The 20,195-nt window shown below is 37.4% G+C and overlaps 2 protein-coding genes across 3 annotated transcripts; one reads left to right on the plus strand and one right to left on the minus strand.

Annotated features, from left to right (window-relative positions):
- Nucleotides 1-13: 13 nt before the first annotated feature.
- Nucleotides 14-16,302, minus strand: lctla (lactase-like a). 2 transcript variants are annotated; one of them, XM_082160555.1, is made up of 15 exons: nt 11,054-11,099; nt 10,139-10,220; nt 6,654-6,820; nt 5,004-5,164; nt 4,829-4,916; nt 4,623-4,732; nt 3,922-4,050; nt 3,575-3,670; nt 2,945-2,999; nt 2,697-2,858; nt 2,306-2,580; nt 2,073-2,199; nt 1,191-1,390; nt 963-1,026; nt 14-596 (listed from the first exon to the last, which is right to left on the minus strand). In XM_082160555.1, exons 3-15 carry the CDS (start codon nt 6,778-6,780, stop codon nt 475-477), a joined length of 1,716 nt encoding a protein of 571 aa, XP_082016681.1. In that variant the 5' UTR covers nt 6,781-6,820; nt 10,139-10,220; nt 11,054-11,099; the 3' UTR covers nt 14-474. The 2 variants fall into 2 exon arrangements, with proteins under 2 accessions (XP_082016681.1, XP_082016680.1); XM_082160554.1 differs by lacking the exons at nt 10,139-10,220; nt 11,054-11,099 and adding an exon at nt 16,204-16,302.
- Nucleotides 8,136-11,094, plus strand: crybgx (crystallin beta gamma X). The gene is made up of 6 exons (XM_082160573.1): nt 8,136-8,631; nt 9,056-9,104; nt 9,812-9,933; nt 10,096-10,231; nt 10,359-10,498; nt 10,613-11,094. Exons 1-6 carry the CDS (start codon nt 8,588-8,590, stop codon nt 10,743-10,745), a joined length of 624 nt encoding a protein of 207 aa, XP_082016699.1. The 5' UTR covers nt 8,136-8,587; the 3' UTR covers nt 10,746-11,094.
- Nucleotides 16,303-20,195: the final 3,893 nt, after the last annotated feature.

The raw sequence follows: 20,195 nt of genomic DNA on the forward strand, positions 1-20,195 counted from the left end.
TAATATAAAAAAATATATAGCTATAATGCAGGGTTTCAAACTTTATTGAAAGCACAAATCTTATAGGCTACATGTGGATCTTACACTGCAATGTATGCTTCAATAGGTGGTTGAATCACTGAATTTTTGTATTTTAAAGTTTTACAGACACATTTTATTATAGTGCTAATCGTATGATTGTTTTTCACACACAAAAGAGATACAAAATTGCTTTCAAAAAGTTTCAGAAACTCTTTATCACCTCATACTCCAACACTCAAACCTCAACTTATCCTCTGGGTAATTTGTTGAGAGATGTTCGGATGGTCCAACAATTCATGAACACAGAAGTACATTTGTGTACCATTTTATTTCAAGGTACATGTAAACAAGTCTCTGCATTTCATAATTATTCATGATAATCAATAAAAAAAGAGAAATGCTGCAGGGACACATGCAATGTTAAAAAAATATAGTCGTGTAAATGTGAAGCAGTCAGTTTAATATCCGTGTTCTCAGCAGAAACATGAGAAAAACTGCACTGAGGAGAATGCAGAGAGTGCACACAGTGGGGACGACAATCTCCGTGACCATCTCCATGTGTCTGATCAGTGGATCTGGAAAAAAAAAACACACAGGTAAGTCATAAATAGCACTAGCACTGCCCAGAGAACACGTGAAAAATGCCAACCTCCAAAAAATAGCAATATTTCAGCCCTGTACCTAAACTTCATCATGCACAGGCCAAACCTTTGGCATATCTGCATGTTCCTTATTTTCCTTGGATTTTCTTCTAGCTGGAAGGGCAAACAAAAGAAAATTCCTGTTAGAAAATTACGCTATACTTTTCTTTCTCTGTATAATGTGCTTGGTTACAAATAGAAAATGTAATTTGAGACAGAATTTTCTTTTATTTGCCCCAGCTAGATCACTGCTGGTTGTGCTGCCCAGTGGGGAGTGAAGTCAGCAACAGTTACACTAACCTGCCGCAAGGAGCTGGTTACTTGAGGTGCATGTTTCCAGTGCCTTTCTTTTCCAGCTTTCAATCTGTGGTAAACATGATCCAACTTAAAAACTGCATAAGATGTGAACTAAGACATAAGTTCATCACACAGATTGCACAAAAAAGGCTCTCATTGACTCAAAAGACAAACTAACATTAAATTAGCATTATATTATATTGCTAAAGTCAATTTATGATGACGTCATACCTCTCTCTGATTGGGGAAACCATTCGAGCTGATGATGCGCTTGTAGTACTGAACTGATGCTTTTGGGTAGCGTGGTTTATTTTTGCTCCCAAAATCCACATAGTACAGGCCAAATCTTTCAGAGTAGCCCTCATCCCACTCAAACTTGTCAAGCAGTGACCAAGCTGTGTAGCCTTTCACATTAACTCCATCTTTAACCGCTGAATGAAATAGAAGTAAAAAACAAAAAGGTTCCTTTCACTGGTTGAATGGGTTTTATTTATCAGTGTATGAAGAGATTTGAAGATCTGTAGAAACGTTTGAAAGCATTTTGAATTTTTAGTGACCTAAAGCAGTGACATGGTCAATCAGTAATCAAGTTTCTGTAAATTTAGATTTGCATGTTCTGAATGGGTCATTTTATTAAATCTAGTCTAAGACAATCTATGGGTCTCACACTTTTTGACTTGAAGGTCCCCCATTTTACAATATTCATAAGACCCATTAATGGTTAAGAGATTTTCTCTGGTATTTCTTCTTTAATTATGACAATGCTGCTTGTTTTATAACTCTTTTATTAACAAAAACTGGGAGCACTGATATATTAAATTAAGTTAACATAATTAATTTTGTAATTCTATAGGATTCAACTTATGGTGACTAATTTTTAAATATAGTTACAAATAGGAAAAAAGAAATATGTTTACATTTGTTTTTGTATTTTAGTTTGAATTATTTGTTATTATAACAGATTGATGGAACAGTAGAGAACAATGTCAGGGGAAAGAATAATTAAATAATTTTAAATACAAAGTCATACTGTGGCCCTGGCCCCTTTGTTGAGCTCCACTGGTCTAAGAGTATTCAACTATAGAAGGCATAGATTCCTCTATTGATTCTGACCTTTAAGCATTTCATTTATGTAATCCGTGAAGTACTGCATTCTCCAGTCATCACACAGTTCTGTGCACATCATCTTCTCTGATACTCCATTTCCTGTCACGTAAATCATGGGGTCTCCATACTGTGTCTAAGAATACAAAAAGATATATGAGCCACCACTGTGCTAGTCAGACTACTGGCTACCGTCTGGAAGTTGTTGTTGCAAAGATGTTTACAGAGATGTGTAAATGTACCTTTACAAAGCTGAGCAGACGGCGGAAGCCCCATGGCACAGCGTAGAGCCACTCTGATCCAGGGTCAGGCCACTGTGGGTCCACCAGCTCAGCCAGGTCACGGTCAGTGAAGTAGCTGTTTCCACGGTTGGAGGGAAAGTTCTTTTGTGTGATGTAGCGTGTGGTGAAGTGGCTGATGCCCAGGAAGTCACAAGTGCCTTTGATGTAACTTTTCTCGTGAGGGCTGAAAGTAGGCAGGCGAGAGCTACTCAGGCCCTGCTGGGCACTCTTCCTAACTGCAGAAATAAAACAGAAAATGCTGATGAAATACGTATATGTAAATGATCACCAGCCCCTACTAAAAAAGCAGATACATTTGTGTTTTTCTATTTATTTGTGGTTTGCCACTTACCTATATAGTCTTTCATTATTTGAGGATAGTCTCCATTAAAGAGTGGCGTGGCAAACCATCCCAAGTAGAACTGAACATATCTTTCAGCGGCTTCTATATCTCGCTGATTGGTGACATCCACTGGTTCTCCCCAGTCTGCTGACAGGGAGATGCCCACCATACCTGAAATGGCAGAAACACTTTTACTAGTTTGGACCTTTGTGCCTTGACAGGTTATAAGCTGAATTCAGTATCTGAAATTTGTCTACCTTTCTGCTTGTTTCGCCATTGGGCGTCGTATGTGTGCCAGACCTTAGCATGAGCCTGTCAGTGCAGCAAATGGTAAAAGTGAGCTTTAGTTCACTACATTTGAATTTGTTTCAAAAGAACAGTGGTTTTAATAGTTGATAAGTCTTTTTGGAATAGCTTGCTATCCCTAACCGCATGCTTATACAGTATGATCATTTGTGTTTTATCATTTATATTTAGCATTTTTGTCTCTGCTGTCCATACGCAATTTCTGGTTTAAGAGTATCCACCTTATTTTGCAGTTAAGTAAGCTATTTTCTGTAAATGCGTAAGACTTCAGATTCAATAGCCACTATAGGTAGATAACTAGAAGATTAACAAAGCGCAGTAAACGGTTAAACTTTGTGTTTTTGATTATGATAACCAAATTGCAATATCAAGCAGCATAATAGCTGCTTTTGTACAGCTAAAATTACTGGAACCGATACCGATACCGATACCGGAAGTTACAAATAGCCACACCCACTCTTATGTTGAAATAAGGTGGATACTACAGCAAAGTGGATTGCATTGATAACTTGGCATCTGAATTATGTTGCTCAGTTGTTAGGGTTATTAGACTACAGTGGACTGCGGTGGATTTTGATCACCTTAATGATGTTGTGGGCAGCATTATAGGCACCAGTACCCCTCATCTTCAGACCAGGAGCATGTTCTCCAGTCTCATACCCCTCTACTGCAACAGACTAGAAACATGGGAGGAAACTTTACTGCCAGTGTAAGAATGGAATTTGACCCAGATAATAAACTCTTTTTTTCTCATATAAGTCAATCCCTGACAGGAATTGTTGCTAGCTTTTATTTTATTTATAAAAACAACAACTTGATATTACTTACTAATATTGTGGAATTTTAGAGAAAGGCCAAGTTACTTGAAATTTACATTTTTAATGAGTTGGAATTATAATTGTGGACACTATTTTTTTACAGTTCTTACCCAAGGATTGTTGAAGGTGATCCAGTATTTGACTCGATTGCCAAATCTCTCAAAGCACAGGTTGGCAAAATCGTTGAAGAAGTTGATCATACTTGCATTTTGCCAACCTCCATATTTCTCCTCCAAAACCTGTAAAGGCACAGGTATCAAATTGAAGTATATTCTGATATATACTCTTTAGATGTGTATTCTGATATACTAATTGTAAATATTTTTTAGAAAGATAATTCAGAGTCATTCCCTGTGTCCGAATATTACATGTACTATGAGCTTGTAGGTGTAGGTTATTGTCCATTTATGTAGGTGGATAACGAGTAGAGTAGTATTTGGGAGACGAGTAGTATATATGAATTCACAGGATTCATAAAACATTACAGCAAAAAGTATCCAGATGACTTGCTACTTCCAGCAAGATTCTTATGTGTACATCCAATGGACACTTTACTATCCCATGAGGCGACGGGAGAGGATTTGTGAATGGCAGAGAAGTGACGCAACTGACGCTGGTAGGTCATGTGACAGTGACAACATGGCAGATGTAGGACATCCAAAGTTTAATTATTAATTTCATATTACCCATATTCATACTATATAGAAGATACTTTTGAATGGTTGTAAAGTACGTTTCAAACTAAATGTAGTACCTACTAGACAGTATGCGATTTCAGCTATTGTCTTCCTCAGTGAGGATTTTGTTTTACCTGAGGTAAGTCCCAGTGGTAAAGCGTCACAATCGGTGTGATTCTGTTCTCCAGAAGCATATTTATCATGTTATCATAGTGCTCTATCCCTTTCTCATTGATGTAGTCAGCTAAAAGACAATCAGAAAAAAGTTTGGTTATGACTCTTGTAAAAAAGTACAAGAAAACTCCCCCCCCCCCTTCATTTTAGCATTAATTTTAAATACTCTTAATGCCAGTGGGCAGAATCCTTGGCCAGGAGATGGAAAAGAGATAGTGGTTCAGCTTCATGTCTTTCATCAGTGAGATATCATCCTAAAACATACATTAAAAAACTCTTAGAACCAAAGTGTCTATATACTGTACGTCATTATGCATTTCTGATAAAGTTAATCATAGCACCTTGATTTTATTATAGCCATCACAGGATGAGTCACCGGTGTCATTCCGGTGGGTTTTCCCTCTCTTGTGGGAGAACACATCCCAGATGCTCTTTCCTTTTCCATCTTTATCCCATGCTCCCTCTGTTTGGTATGCTGAACTGCCAGCACCCCAAGAGAATCCTGAAAATGTATGCATACACACGTTGCTATTAATATATAAAAAAGGATATACTATATATTAGGGCTGTCGATTTAATGCGTTCATTTAATTAATTAGTTATGGGGAAATAATTCATTAAAATTATTTAATGCACCTGCCCCAGACCTAAATATGTCATTTTACATTTATTTCATAGTTGATTGATTGATGATTGGACAACTCACTATGTGATGGAGCCTATAGAATGCAGTTAGAATGCCCCTAAAATTTGAGATGCCCGTTTATAAGTTTTTGTCTCATATTTATATAATATGATAGGCTATAGTAAGTAACACTCGCAATATCACACAAGTGCTGTTTAAACAGTAAGTAGGAGGTTAATATTGTGTTATTTCAGACATGATATTGTTAGTTTTTGCTAACATTTTTCCAATGAAAATATTACCTGTACAACCAGAACTGTGCTGTGCGTCTCCGAGCAACACAGCAGTGTTTTATTTCTAAAGCGTCCGCATTTTGAGCGAATCTCTCCAATAATAACCAACTGCAGAACCGCAGAGCCATACGTCACAGCAGCGCCAGGCCAGCAGTCTCACATGGCCCATTCATAAAGAGAGACATTTACTTCATCCCTGAATGAATCAGCCGTTTGAACGAATCAGATGAATACTCAATAACCTCCTCATTTAGACATTTACCACTACCTACTGACAGTTTTATATATATATATTCTGGGGATAGTTTACACAAAAATTTTAATTCTGTTTATTCCCATTTTCTCACCCTCATGTAGTTTCAAACATGTATGACTTACTTTCTTTTGTGGAACATAAAAGAAGATATTTTGAAGAATGTTGGTAACCAAACTGTTTTTGTCTGTAAATATATCTAAATACCAATTCAGATGCAGCTTCTGAAAAAAAAAAAGTCATGGCCGTTGTAGCCTAAAGTTTATGTGTATTAAATAAAAATTTTCTTTCTAAAACTACTTTTTGTAATGTCTATTTGATGCTTTTCTCATTTAACACAATAATGACTTTAAATAATCTTTTGGGGGTAATTTCTCAGCCGAAATTGATGTGCGATTAAATTGCGATTAATTAATCTGCACATCATGTAGGTAATTAATTAATAATTAATAATATATATATATATATATATATATATATATATATATATTGTATGTTTGTATATGCATTCATTTATATAGAATCCTGAAAATGAATGATTTCAATAAAATGATAATGTAATTTTATATAAAACATTTTTATTTTTATGAATTTGTTTTTTAAGTCTATTTTTTTATTATTTCAAGACATGCTTATAGTTTATAATCTTATTTACCTGCTTTAATCACTTTATTTTTACTGTGCTGCAAACATTGTAAAATACTTTTTTTTTTCAACCAGATGCATACTTAAATGTATTTTAATATTTGAGCTTAAAGAGAAGACACATCTATTTGCGGTTATTTGTAAGTTTTAATTGCTTTTATGAGTAATGCTTTACCTGAAGGAAATGTGCCATACTGAAATGATCCCTTTTCGTTCTTGGTCCAGTCAAAGTCTTCGCTGGAAAAAATGCAGGGTGCTAGTAGCAGAATGTGGCATATCCTCAGCACACTGTGTTGTGGCATCCTCTTATTCTCATAGGAGTTCGTTTTTTACTAGTAACACCTGCACAGATAAAACAGACTCCTTTTACTTACAGGCACATCTTCGAAAATGTTTTATTCTTGCAGTTGTTATTAAATAGGTATACATGGAGAAACTTCACATCAGTTATCCTCACTTCAAAAATAAGAAAACATACTCAGAGTGGTCAGTTCTGGAGCTGAGGCATATCAATGATGCATCCCAAACTAAAAAGCTGTCACAATCCACGTGCAATCGCCCAAAATGTCAAAAAGAATTCCAAACCCAGATCAGATCAGATGAATTAACTCTCATTTCAGCCAGCTATAAGACAAACTGATACAAAAGGCTATCAGAGACAAAAAATAAGTCAGTTTGTCAAGAGCTGCCAATATGAAAGACATCTCAAAAGTATTTATCCTGAAAAGAGGAGATGTGAGTTTCTATCTGAAGGAGAGAGGATGAGAAGATGATTAAAACGCTCCCTTCTCTTCACAGGAACCAGCAGCTTTGCCCTGTCTCTTGTCTCTCTCTCTCTCCCTCCTCTCACCCTCTCCCTCCATCTAGATTCACACTCAAGCACATATACACGTATACCTGCTCCAGGCCTCACATTTGTCCCGACTGGAATCCACTCCAAAGTGCCAGAAGGTTACCTAAGCTTCTGAACTTCATTCACCCTCACAAAGCTGTCCAGTGCCTGTGCGCCCGCACGCACAAAACAGTAGCGAAGCATCTAGTAGATCCAAGCTCCATTCAGGAGCCACACACAGGACCAAATACCCACTGTTCAAATTCAATGGGCTGAGAGGGGAAAAGTGCTGCTCCTAACATGTTTTATAGAATTGAACATTTGACTCTGTAAGCAAGTTGATGTTGGTGTGGGTGATACATTTGCATTTTGGCCCCCAAAGGTGAAATACAAGTTCATGCAATGAAAAGAGGTTGACTTTAATCAGCAGCATTTCTGAATCAAATTCTGAACCAATGGACTATTAAAAAAAAGAAGCAATGTCTGAATAATTTTCCATTGAGTAAATGAGCACTACACATACTTTAGTAATAATGTATAATGTTCTTTTATAACGCAAAATATAATATACAAATAATAATATTTCAATATATAAAATATTTTCCAAATCCAGTTCTGACTGAACTAGGATAATCAATATAGAACAATATTATATAAAATCATGGTTGGTTACCACTGAACAGATCTATACATATATGTGTGGCTGTCATTGTGTCTACACTGTAAAATATTTTGCATTATTGGAGTACATTTTACATGAAAATACGATTTCAGTCTTTCTACTTGAAAATGTCATTATTTTTGTAAATTAAAATTAAAATTGTTTACATTTTTTTCAGCATATAGCTGCTCCAGTTTAAACACGAATAGTTACAACATGCAAAATGCATTGTAAATGAACTGTGAAAAGAATGCTGAATTGTTTTAGAAAGTGCTGGCACTGCACTCTTTATGTGTATGTTTGTGTATGTGTGTTTAAGTGTGTATGAAGCAGAATGTGTTCAATGTATGTTGGTTTATCATGTGAACATGCGTGTTGTCTTGCATGGGCTACTGATTTGCATGTCTAAGCTTTTGTACTCAATGTGTGCATTTGCGTTTCTGTATGCACATATAGCTGAAGGCTTTGACAAAACATAGCAAACTGTGTGTTTAGCATATCAATACACAGACCGACTACAGAGAGAGCAGCAGAAAGAGTATGAGCATTCTAGCACTCCCTGTTTCTATGTACCTGCTGTATTTAAGGACCATCTTAGTGGCCACCACGAGCTGACATGAACATCTTCACTAAGGTCCCCGGACTAGCCCAACAAACCAGGTATGTTTGCGGTGCATTTGGAAACGAGAGCAACACCAAATTGTGTGGACTGAGTTACAGCCAGATCTGCACCTCTCAAGAGGGCTGTATTAATCAATACAGAAAAAGGCATATAAAAGTCAGACCAACATCCGTGACTCATTGCAGTTTTGTGGAAGAGAATACATATGTAGTTCAGATCACATCCATACGGTTAGGAAAGCCCTGAAACAACATACTGTTATGCTTTAATTGGCAAACTGATTTGTTTCACGCATACATTGTCATGGAACAAATCAAATGTAACTTTAATTTAAATGTTGTTAACAGTTCAAAAAGCTATGTTTTCTACTGGCTTCTTTCATGGCATATTTGTATTGATTGTTGTTGTATATGTGTTCTCTGTTGGAAAATATGCTAAGAGTACTGGACTTTTTCCCCCTAGCAAGCTGGGGTCTGTGCTCCAACGTGCCTTCTACGGGTCCAGTGGGAGGGTAAGAGTTTACTTTCCTGCATAGTGACTCAGCACTGAGTTTGGTGCTGATGAATAATATATCAGTCTTACTCTTTTTATTGCTTCTCATGCAGCTTTAGTGGTGTTTTTAGGAAAAGTCATTTGGAAAATTAGCTGAAAAAGTTGCTAGTTTCATATATGTGACCCTGAACCACAAAACCAGTCACAAGGGTCTTTTTTTTTTAAATTGGGATTTATATATCAATGGTTATACATCAAAGCTTATTTACTCAGCTTTCAGATGATGTATAGTTTGTTAGGATAGGACAATATTTTGGCTGAGATACAACTATTTGAAAATCTGGAATCTGAGGGTGCAAAAAATGTAATCATTGAGAAAATCGCCTTTAAAGTTGTCCATTTATGTTTGCGATTTTGCTGCATCCACTCACAAAAGTATATTTTTTATATATTTACGGTAGTAAATTTACAAAATATCTTCATGGAACATGATCTTTACTTAATATCCTAATGATTTTTGGCATAATAGAAAAATCGATAATTTTGACCCATGCAATGTATTGTTGGCTATTGCCACAAATATACCCGTGCGACTTATGACTGGTTTTGTGATCCAGGGTCACAAATGCTACGAAAATTATTTTAAATCCTGTTGTGCTTTTTAAATACTTCAATGAATGTGTATATTTTCAAGAGGGTTTTTTTAACATTAGTTGTGTTTTTCAGGTGACCCTTTTCGAGCAGAGGAACTTTGCAGGTCGGCGACTGGACCTGACCTCTGACTGTCAGAAATTGAGTGAAAAAAACTTTCCCGACAGATGCAACTCTGTCCAGGTGGAGAGTGGAGCGTGAGTACATGGCAGTTTTATTTCACAAGACCTTGTTTGACCTTTTATAAATCTAACATTAATGATTCAATAAAATAATTTTTCCCCATGTAATTACATTTTGCCAATTCAAGCCCACACAGCTATTTTTGCATTTTAACTGTGACATGTGTTCATATGTAGATGGATTGGATACGAACATGAGAACTTCCGAGGGCGTCAGTACCTGTGGGACATGTCTGACCGGGGGGAGTACAATTGCACTGATAAGTGGTGTGCTCAGGGTGACCACATCTCCTCTGTTCGTGCTGTGAAACAGGTGAGACACACATTTTATTCAATAGTACAAAAATAATTAAAAAACAATATTCTCACAATATACCAAAGTATCAATCTTTGTCATTTCCACTGAATGTAAAAAAAAATGTGTGTATTTGGTGGTCTAGGACACAAACACTGCCCGTGCACAGCTGTTTGAGAGGGCAGGTTACTCAGGCAAGAAGACAGAGCTCCATGATGACATCCCAAACCTGATGAGCCGTTACAGCCTTAACAGGGTGTCCTCCATCAAAGTAATGGGCGGAACGTGAGTAAAAGTTCACTGATGTTAAAGTACTTGGATATTTATTCTGTTCATATATTCAGTATTGTGTGCATCTTTAAAAAAAATATATTTCCAATCTCTCTTTCTTGACCACAGCTGGGTGGCGTACCAGGAGCCGAACTACAGAGGAGCCCATTACATCCTGGAAAAGAAGGACTACAATAACTTCTCTGACTGGGGTGCTCAAAACAGCACCGTTGGCTCAATGCGCCGCGTCCGCTTCAGCTAAACAAAGTCCCCTGAAAAACACCCACACCCGTCAGCTCTTTATACAAAAATATGCCAGCTCTAAGTGAAACAAACCCTACAGAAGACCTATTTTAGTAATAAACGGATGAAAAAGACAAATATTATTGTTTGTGCTTCCATTATCTAACTGTAATTACATAATTCATCTGGTATGATAAAGATGAAAAGTTCTTCAACAGCTCAAGAGCTTTTAAGGTGCAAGAATGAGTGTTGTGTCGCCCTCTGCTGGGGAAGCACATCATGCGCATTTGAGTTTCTGCAATATCAGCCTGTTTGTTATACTGTTACCTGGCATGTCAGAGCCACCACCATCTTCAGATAGCACAGATCCAGGATTGTTCCCAGGGTGCTACAGTACTCTGTTTCGTCCTACTGCCCTGATGGGACGCATCATTAGACGTGGGATGCTAATAGGAACAGTGAGCTCACGACTTTGCCCTCTCTTCTATGATCCGAATCCTTTAAAGAGCAGCTGTGAAGCTCATCTGTGTATATTTGAGCATACGTTAAGGAATTCACACGGGCTTTAGCTCTGTGTTGGACTGACAGACACATGCTGCCGTGCTTTCTAAAGGCCGGTGAGGTATTTCTGTGGGTCGTGGGAATAGCAGTTGCTGTGGCCCGGTTGTGCCGCTGACATTGTGCCGCTACACATCTCTCACGGTCACCACAGCAGCCTGGAGGTATCCACCAGTGCCTCCTTTACATGCAGAAACAGCGGAGGGGTAGAAAGAATGCAAAGTGGTTAAGGATTATGTCTCAAAGAGAAGGATGTAGGCTACAGGGAATGAGAGAGAGGCAAGAGTGAAAAGAGGTTATTTGATTATAAACAAATGTTTAGCACAACCATTATGTTATAATGATCTGGCACTTTATTTACAATATAATACTAGCTAGTATTGTTTCCATTAGAGCAGATGTTACTGTTACCACTGCTGTTGCTGCAGATACTGTTGCTCTTATACTAGTAGTATGACTAAATGATTCCACAGGGTTAAATATCCAAAAATCCAATAATTAGAGTAAAACAGGAGTCTAGTGGATAATATAATATAGATTCATAATATGAATTAATTTATTGTATAAGTGAATAGTGAATATTTACAATTCATAAAACAATCTGATGTTTCACAGAGAATCTGCTGATTTGAAACATAATGCCAAAACATACAAACACAGTTCAAATGTTAGGTGTTACAAAAGATTTCCATTTCAAATAAATTATTTTCTTTTTTTAAATGAAAACTTTTTATTCATCCACGAATCCCCCCCAAAATGTTTGACAGTTTCCATAAAAATTTTAAGCAGCATAACTGTTTTCAACATTGATAATAATGAGAAATGTTTCTTGAGCACCAAATCAGCATAATTGTATCCAAATTGTATTATTTTAAAATGTAATAATATTTCACAATATTAGTTTCCACTGTATTTTTGATCAAATAAACGCAGCCTTGGTGAGCATAAGAGACTTCTTTAAAAATCTTACTGACCCCAAACTTTTACAGAAGTGTACGTGCACGTAATAGAAAATAATAGGCAAATGCAGCTGTGTTGCTCTTCTGTTTTAGGCCCATGATTTAAACAGAAAAAACTAATGCCTAAACAGTACCTTTTTTGGGGGGGGAGGTCAGGGCAGGAAGTCCATCACAAAACTCAAAACTCTTTCCCTCTGTACCACACACACAAACAAACAGTCAGAGTCTGACCTTGGAGGTAGTAAGGCCTGCTGAATGGGAAGGATCCTATGATACTTTCCAGTAAGCCAGTTGGTCACAGCTGAAATGGTAAACTAATTGACCACCCATACACAACATTCCTCTTGCTTCAATCCCACACACACAAACACATACACAAAAACATTTAGGCCATTTACATCCACACAGCAAACCGCCAGTCAAGTTTTAACAATTCTACTTTCAATCCCTCTGTCTCTGAGTGCGTTTATGTATGCAAGTTTGCACTTACAAACATACCACATATTGGTTGTTCTGTAAAAGCTGTTTGACCTCTTCTCTATTTGCTCTTTTTCTCTGTGCGTCGACTTTTTCTGTGATCCATAAGCCAAACGTCATAGATTACCAGTCCTCATGTTACATAATTACAGTACTACGTGACATAGTCCCAAACAAGCACACACCTCACAGTACAGCACACCTTAATGGCAGTTATTATCTCAGTCTGGTTTGGTTTCGTTCACACAGTGTCGCGGAGTGTTTAAACACTTGGGAACTTCCCTATGAAACGGCTTCTATCTAATTCTGACCCGCATCTTCATCAGAATGTCACAGTAAAAACTTACATTCACTCCCACTCTCTCAAGCGAGGCAGTAACAGACATGAATGTCACATTGTTTTTGTCAATCCAATCTTGGAAACTCCACCTACTTGATTTTGGCCCAAGAGAGAAAGTGTATAGACACTAAAGAGAATTAGACAAAATGTAGGCTACAAGAGGATAGTCTGTTAAAATAAAAAAATAAAAAAATCTGTGTCCCCCCCCCCCCATCTTCTGTAGCAGCTATATTTGTAAATACTTTTTTTTGGTAAGCACTACTTAATTGAAGATAATGCAATGTTGTAGGTATCCTAATATATTCTGTATGTTTTGATTCATTTGCAATGTATAGATATCACTTTGTCAATGTACAATGTTCTTTCTTGCGCTCGCAATCTTTTTGCTTGGTCTGTGTTGCAGAAAGATGATCTCACCAGAAAATACCCTGCAAGGCTTAAACGCAAACTCTTTCATGTCTGACAAGCTATTTCAGTATGATTATCAGGGAAATCTTGATGGTACATGCCACTTGGCAGCGTGGCGTCTTGTTTCAACTTGTTTTTGGACTTTTAGTCAACAAAGAAGGGAAATGCCTGGGGAGACTGCATGCTCAATGCTAATGGCATATCTAAGGAATTTCTGCATTATCTGATAACAATATCTGATATGAGGCGCCAAAAGAGGTTTTACTGGGGCACTTTTGCTATAATGCCACTAAAATTTCCTAGATCACTGTGATGTGAATCAGTGAATACATTCTAGTCTTACATTCACCAGTATGGGGCTGTACTGGACGGCTGGAACAATTACAAGAACTAGTTTTGCTCAGCAGTTATCATTATTTTCATGCACTTTATAATTTCCATATGAAATGTATGGTTTATTGTTTAAAAATAGAAAACCTCTTAGTAGTTTCAGAAAAATCAGTTTCAGATACTGTTACTATTCTGCATGTAAATATTGCCATGAGATCTTAACATCAATACTGCGTTCTTTGCAGTGGTTCTTTTCAAGACTCTTGTTTGAATTCTCAGGAGACTCATGAACTCATGTTTAGGTGGACACGGGAATGACCAGAGGCTTTGACCACAGTCAATAACAAAGAGCCCTGGAATCTTTTGTCTTTTGTCCCAGGCCCTGGTATGAACTCAAAGCTTGGACAGGCCACCACTGTGGCCACCTGTGAACCACAATTATCACCAATGCTCGCACACATGCACACTGGACCAATTAAGCATCCCGTGCACCCACCTCCATTCAGCCAGCACTAACAGCTTTGCAGTGATGCCAGGACTGACTCCCTCACTTCCCTCTCACTCATCAATAATGACTCTTTGAGCAATGTGTGTGTGAGTATGAGCTGAAAGGTATTTAAAGGGTTGCCAAGTAATTACCTAAACAACACATTTCCTGCTATACAGATTTAAAAAACATTGACAGTACTTCAAAATCGTGTCAAGATTTATTAGACGACTTTCAGGAATACTAGATTCTGAGTGGTCAATTGCGGCAATCAATGGTCAGATATTTTAGAAAGTGATAGGCTATATTTCAGCAGTAGTTAAAGGCACACTAATATGCAAGATTTGTACCTTAATATAACAGCTTCGAAATCATTTCGATGGTAAACAAAATCAAGGGTTCTTGACTCAATTTTAAAGAAGCCTTTATGCTAAAAAGGGTCTATATAAGAAGAAATGTCTTAAATGATTGCATAATACTTTCATCTTTAATGGGTTATTCCAATTTTTCAACTGAAAAAGTATCTCTATAGTAGTTTACCCTACTCGTTCTAAACCAGATGTGAAGAGGCACCGCTTTATCAATCCACACGGTCCCGGATAAAGAACCCCGGCTGAACCCAAAAGCTTAGGCAGCTGACTGCACAGGTAGCCTAAGCGTTTGTGCATTAAGTTAGGCCAACCTCACAAAACTGATTTCAGACAGACTTCTGAGGCAGCATATAAGCGGTTTAATGATCTAAATAGAGCTTTGGTGACAACTAGGCCTAAGTGAATATTTAATTACTACAATAGTAATTTCTCGCTAGAAAATGGAAGGTACAGGATCGGTGGATAGCAAAGGCAGCAAAGGAAACATTTATGCTGCCTTCAAAAATCCATCAGATGAAGGCTATCTCAGTAGACATACTAGACAAGATGTGACATGTTCATTGGATTCGGACTTGAACACTATCTCCCTCAGTATTTTTTTTCAGCTTGCGGACACAGCCCATGTGTCATACCACTCGCGGATTCGTGCTTTCTTGAATGATTCACAAATGTTAATGCAACTGGCGGCACTTTGTGCAAAATGTCCAATTTTAGTCCAAAATGCCGCCGCTAGAGTTCTTACGAGATCAAGAAAATATGATCATATAACACCGATTTTATCATCACTGCATTGGTTACCTATAAAGTTCTGTATTAATTACAAGGTATTGCTACTGACTTATAAAGCCCTAAACGGCTTAGCTCCAGTCTATTTAACGGATCTTCTATCGCCCTATAATCCATCGCGCTCTTTAAGATCACTAAATTCAAGGCTTTTGGTCATACCTAGGATATCCAGAACCACCAAAGGAGGGGGAGCATTTTCACATTTGGCTCCAAAACTCTGGAATAGTCTTCCTGATACTGTTCGTTGCTCAGACTCGCTCTCCCAGTTTAAAACTAGATTAAAGTCGCATTTCTTCAGCCAGGCATTCATATAATCCTACAGTTCAAACTACAATCCGGCCTCTAGCTCATAAATGCCAGAGGAGAACTGGCCCCCGACTGAGCCTGGGTTCTCCCAAGGTTTTTTTTTCTCCATTAGGTCACCTGATGGAGTTTTAGGACACCATTAGGTCACTTGATGGAGTTTTTCGGTTCCTTGCCACTGTTGCCTTTGGCTTGCTCAGTTGGGGATATTTTGGGGATATTTAATTTAATTTTATCAATCAATAAATTCCTCTTGAAACAAACTTTGTTGTATTATTTTAATTTAATACTGTGAAGCTGCTTTGATACAATCTGTATTGTGAAAAGCGCTATACAAATAAACTTGACTTGACTTGACTTTGTGTCTCAGTTATCGATTGTTGTGAAAATGACCACAGAGGGCTTAAAGGGTTAGTTCACCCAAAAATGAAAATTCTGTCATTAATTAGGCTACTCACCCTCGTGTCGTACCACACCACACCCGTAAGACTTTCGTTCATCTTCGGAGCACAATGAAGATATTTTTTTGATGAAATCCGAGAGCTTTCAGTCCCTCTATTGGGAGCAACGCAATTTACACATTCAAGGTCCAGAAGCATAGGAAATACAAGTAATCCATGTGACTCCAGTGGAATTACCTCAATTTAATGAAGCGACGCGAGTGCTTTGTTCTCTCTCTCTCTCACACACACACACACACACACACACACACACACACGCACACACAAAACATAATTTACCACTTTACACTGATACAAATTATTCTGTGGTGAAGTAAATGCTACAGAAAAACAAATGTAATTTCTACATGAAAAAGTTAGTGCATACAAGAATTAAAAAAAAACTAAGTAAATCCCAAACTAGTAGGCTACTCAATTCAAGCTTGTAGAAATTAAAGCGTAAATATCAACGATATAAAATTAAGTAAAACCTACTCAACTTTTCTTGTATGGGTGCTCCCATCATGCACTGGGGCATGAATAATTAATAAGGTTGATTTTTCACTGTTTTCCAGCTGTATTTACACCGTTTTATCATTGCTTTTGTTGTTAGGTTTGGTATCTTGCAATGTTGTGACATCTGGATTAATTTTCTACTCAAAATGACACATTCATACTCAAAAACGATCTATCGATTGTTACCGTCATTGTGTAGCCTACCAAGTATTGAGGTATCTGTGTTCAGGGTACTTATTAAATATTTTATGTATATACAGGATGGAATCTACACAATGTTTAATATATTATTTACTTAGATGTTTCTAAGCATACGCTTTAAAAGTGTGGATTAATTCAGTGTTATATTGTTTGAATAAAAACTTAGTTTCGTTACATTTATTTTACCTAGTCAAGTAGATGTTACTTAATTCTATATGTTAAATTAAATATAATTAAGTAATATTTACTTAACTAATTGAATTAATTGTTAAGTGTCAATTAAATGTCAAATGTATGTTAAGTTCAATAGTAAGTAGACTTTACTTGATAATAACAGGTAAGTTGTACAGAGCAATTTACTTAAAATGTGTTAGTGCAAATTGTTATGAGGATTTTTAAATCCTACAAGTAATTTTTTTCAGTGCATTTACAAAAATATTGACCTGCAATCCAATAGGGGGAGCACCACTATGCATGCGTGTTGTGTTGACTCAAGACCGGAAGTTGTTCCGTGAACACTTTGAATAATATTATTTAGTAAATATAGAGGTAAATTATGATTTTTTGCACAAACAAAGCACCTGCGTTGCTTCATAAAATTCAGTTTTCATATCCACACCTATGTCACCCTTATGAAACATATAGGCTACTCATTGTATCATTGATACATATAATGAGCTGCATAACATTTAATTTGCTTGAAAATGTTTCAAAGCGAATGAGACATCACATCAAAGATTTTGAGTGGGATTTGCAGCCTGTCAGGGTAGTGTCTGAGCTTTAACCCCACCTCTGCATACAAGGCCAATGTCTGTTTCCAATTAAGAGTGAAGGCTGGAAAACAGCCTTTTAAAAGGGCCTGATCATGTTTGGATGTTTACATTTCAGTCCTTCCCTTCAGTGTGGAGGCTGCTTGGAGGCTGGGCCGAAGAAACAGCCAAAAAAACAGCAAGGAGTTTTTAAAGTCTCAGTACTCAGTTACCAGAGTCCTGCGCCACCCACTGAGCCCCTGATCCTATCAAACACAAACACAGGCCAAAGTGGTTTACTCAATAACACAGGCATGCCATAGCCGCCTGGCTGCAGAGATATGCATGACCAGGTCATTTTCAACCCTCCATACTGATTTCATACTTCTTCTGCCTGTGTGTGTGCGTGTGTGTGTGTGTAATTGCAAAAGCAAAGTTGTTGTTTTGGCATTAGTTGCATTTTTAGATGGCGCTTAATATTTTTCCAATGCACAATAACGTATAGCCTTCCTTCTGGAAAGAGTGCTTTGGGCGGTTTTGGGAATCATGTGTTGCCTTCTGGAAAGAGAGCTCTGGACAATCTCTGGCCTGCTCCAAAAGTGCTTATACTGACCCCATTATGGGCGTATAAACGTGGATGCTTAAATTAGAGCTGGTCTGCATTCACATGTCATTGCCAATCCCTGCTATGGACTGTGAGAGGGACCATGAAGCTGTAATCTAGAGTAATCTTTCTTTGTGTGTGTGTGTGTGTGTGTGTGTGTGTGTGTGTGTGTGTGTGTGTGTGTGTGTGTGTGTGTGTGTGTGTGTGTGTGTGTGTGTGTGTGTGTGTGTGTGTGTGTGTGTGTGTGTGTGTGTGTGTGTGTGTGTGTGGTGTGTGTGTGTGGTGTTCCAGCCACGGGCCCAGGGAGTAAAACCGAGTGCAGTTCATCTCAGGCACTTGGAGTGACTTAACTTGGCACTGCCACTATCTTATGAAACATTTTGTGTTTCATAACTTTATAAAACATAAAAACATTGTAGTGAATCATAGAGAAAATTTTTGGCCAAACATATGTAGGATGCTTAGAAGCATATGTGCAAATTAGAGAAGAGAAGGAGAGAAGAAAATATACAGTGAAACATAGTTCATGCATGTGAACATTGTTCTTTCATAATTGAAGTCAGTATATTTTTCGCTGGATGTGTGAAGGTCCAAACCATGCGCTGTAGACTATCATAATAGAACGGCCACTCTGGAGTCATTTCTTTTAGATAGCTCATATTTGGATTTCAAATGAAAACTGGTCTAGAACCTACTGAAAAAGCTTTATCTTTCACGCTCCGCCCTGGGCCACTCAATGTATGCTTTTTCTTATCTCATATGGGTAATAATTATATGATAGGCTTACTGCTCTATGTCATGGATGCAGGCAAAGGAAAATTATAATAATAAAATTTTTAAAAAAAGCTTGAAAGGGAAAAAAAAGAGTTCATAGAGAAGATTTGATTAGTTGTGTGAGATGTAGCAGAACAGAAACCCTCAATTTGTCTTCCTTTTTAGAGAGAGACCATGAAATATAACTAACTGGCATCCCACCAATATTAATAACGTTTTATTTATTTGTTTGTTTGTTCATTCATAAATGAATAAAGTTATCTTTATTCAGAAAACAGAAAAAACAGTCTCTCTGTTGTTATTAGTTGATTTGTGAGGTTTTAAATCCAGCAACTTGAAAAATAATTGGATTTTGGATTTGCTTATTTTTATTCACACAAAGATAAAGAATGAACTGTAAATAATGAACGTGCAGTTGTTACCCTAACCAGCTACTTCTGCCTGATTTGACCCTTAAAAAGTATTGCATTGGTGTCAGGCCAAGGCTATTTAGAAATATAAATCATTCTTTGACCTGAATAAAAATAATTCATTTAGATGTTATGAACATGAGGTGCATCTTTGTTAAATATTGAACTTTTTGATGTTGAAACTTGATACACACACACACACACACACACACACACACACACACACACACAAAAACTTTGCCTGTAGATCTCTCTTCTGTATTTCACACGTTTCTGCCTCAGATCCTCTCTCTCTGCTCAGAGCCAGGCAGGGACAGGAAATTGAGAGCCGACCTGGTAGTGGTCTGGCCTACCAACCCTAAACTGCAGAACCGCTCGCCTTTGAAGTTGCGAGAAGAATCACATGCAATTACTTGCGATATAAACCACGTTCTCCAAAAAACAGATCCCCTCTCTCTCCTTCTCTCACTGAGGGCTTATATTTTTTATGAACTAGTGGGAGTTGTTGACTCGCCAAATGCTGGGAATTCAATATACAGTAATCAGGGAGAGAGATTTTTAAACAGTTGAATGAATCGCACTATAAAAACATCCCACCCATTCCCTCCAGAAACATGCAGAAAAAACACAAACACAAATTTGATGAATTCATTACCCATAATAGTTATTTCCTACATGCATTCAGTACCTTTCTCTTTGTCTTTACTTTTAGCCTTCTTTAGAAATATGAAACTGTCACACCTTTGTGCCCAACAT

Source organism: Leuciscus leuciscus, assembly GCF_965113295.1.
Source record: "Leuciscus leuciscus genome assembly, chromosome: 2".
NCBI classification, from domain to species: domain Eukaryota; kingdom Metazoa; phylum Chordata; class Actinopteri; order Cypriniformes; family Leuciscidae; genus Leuciscus; species Leuciscus leuciscus.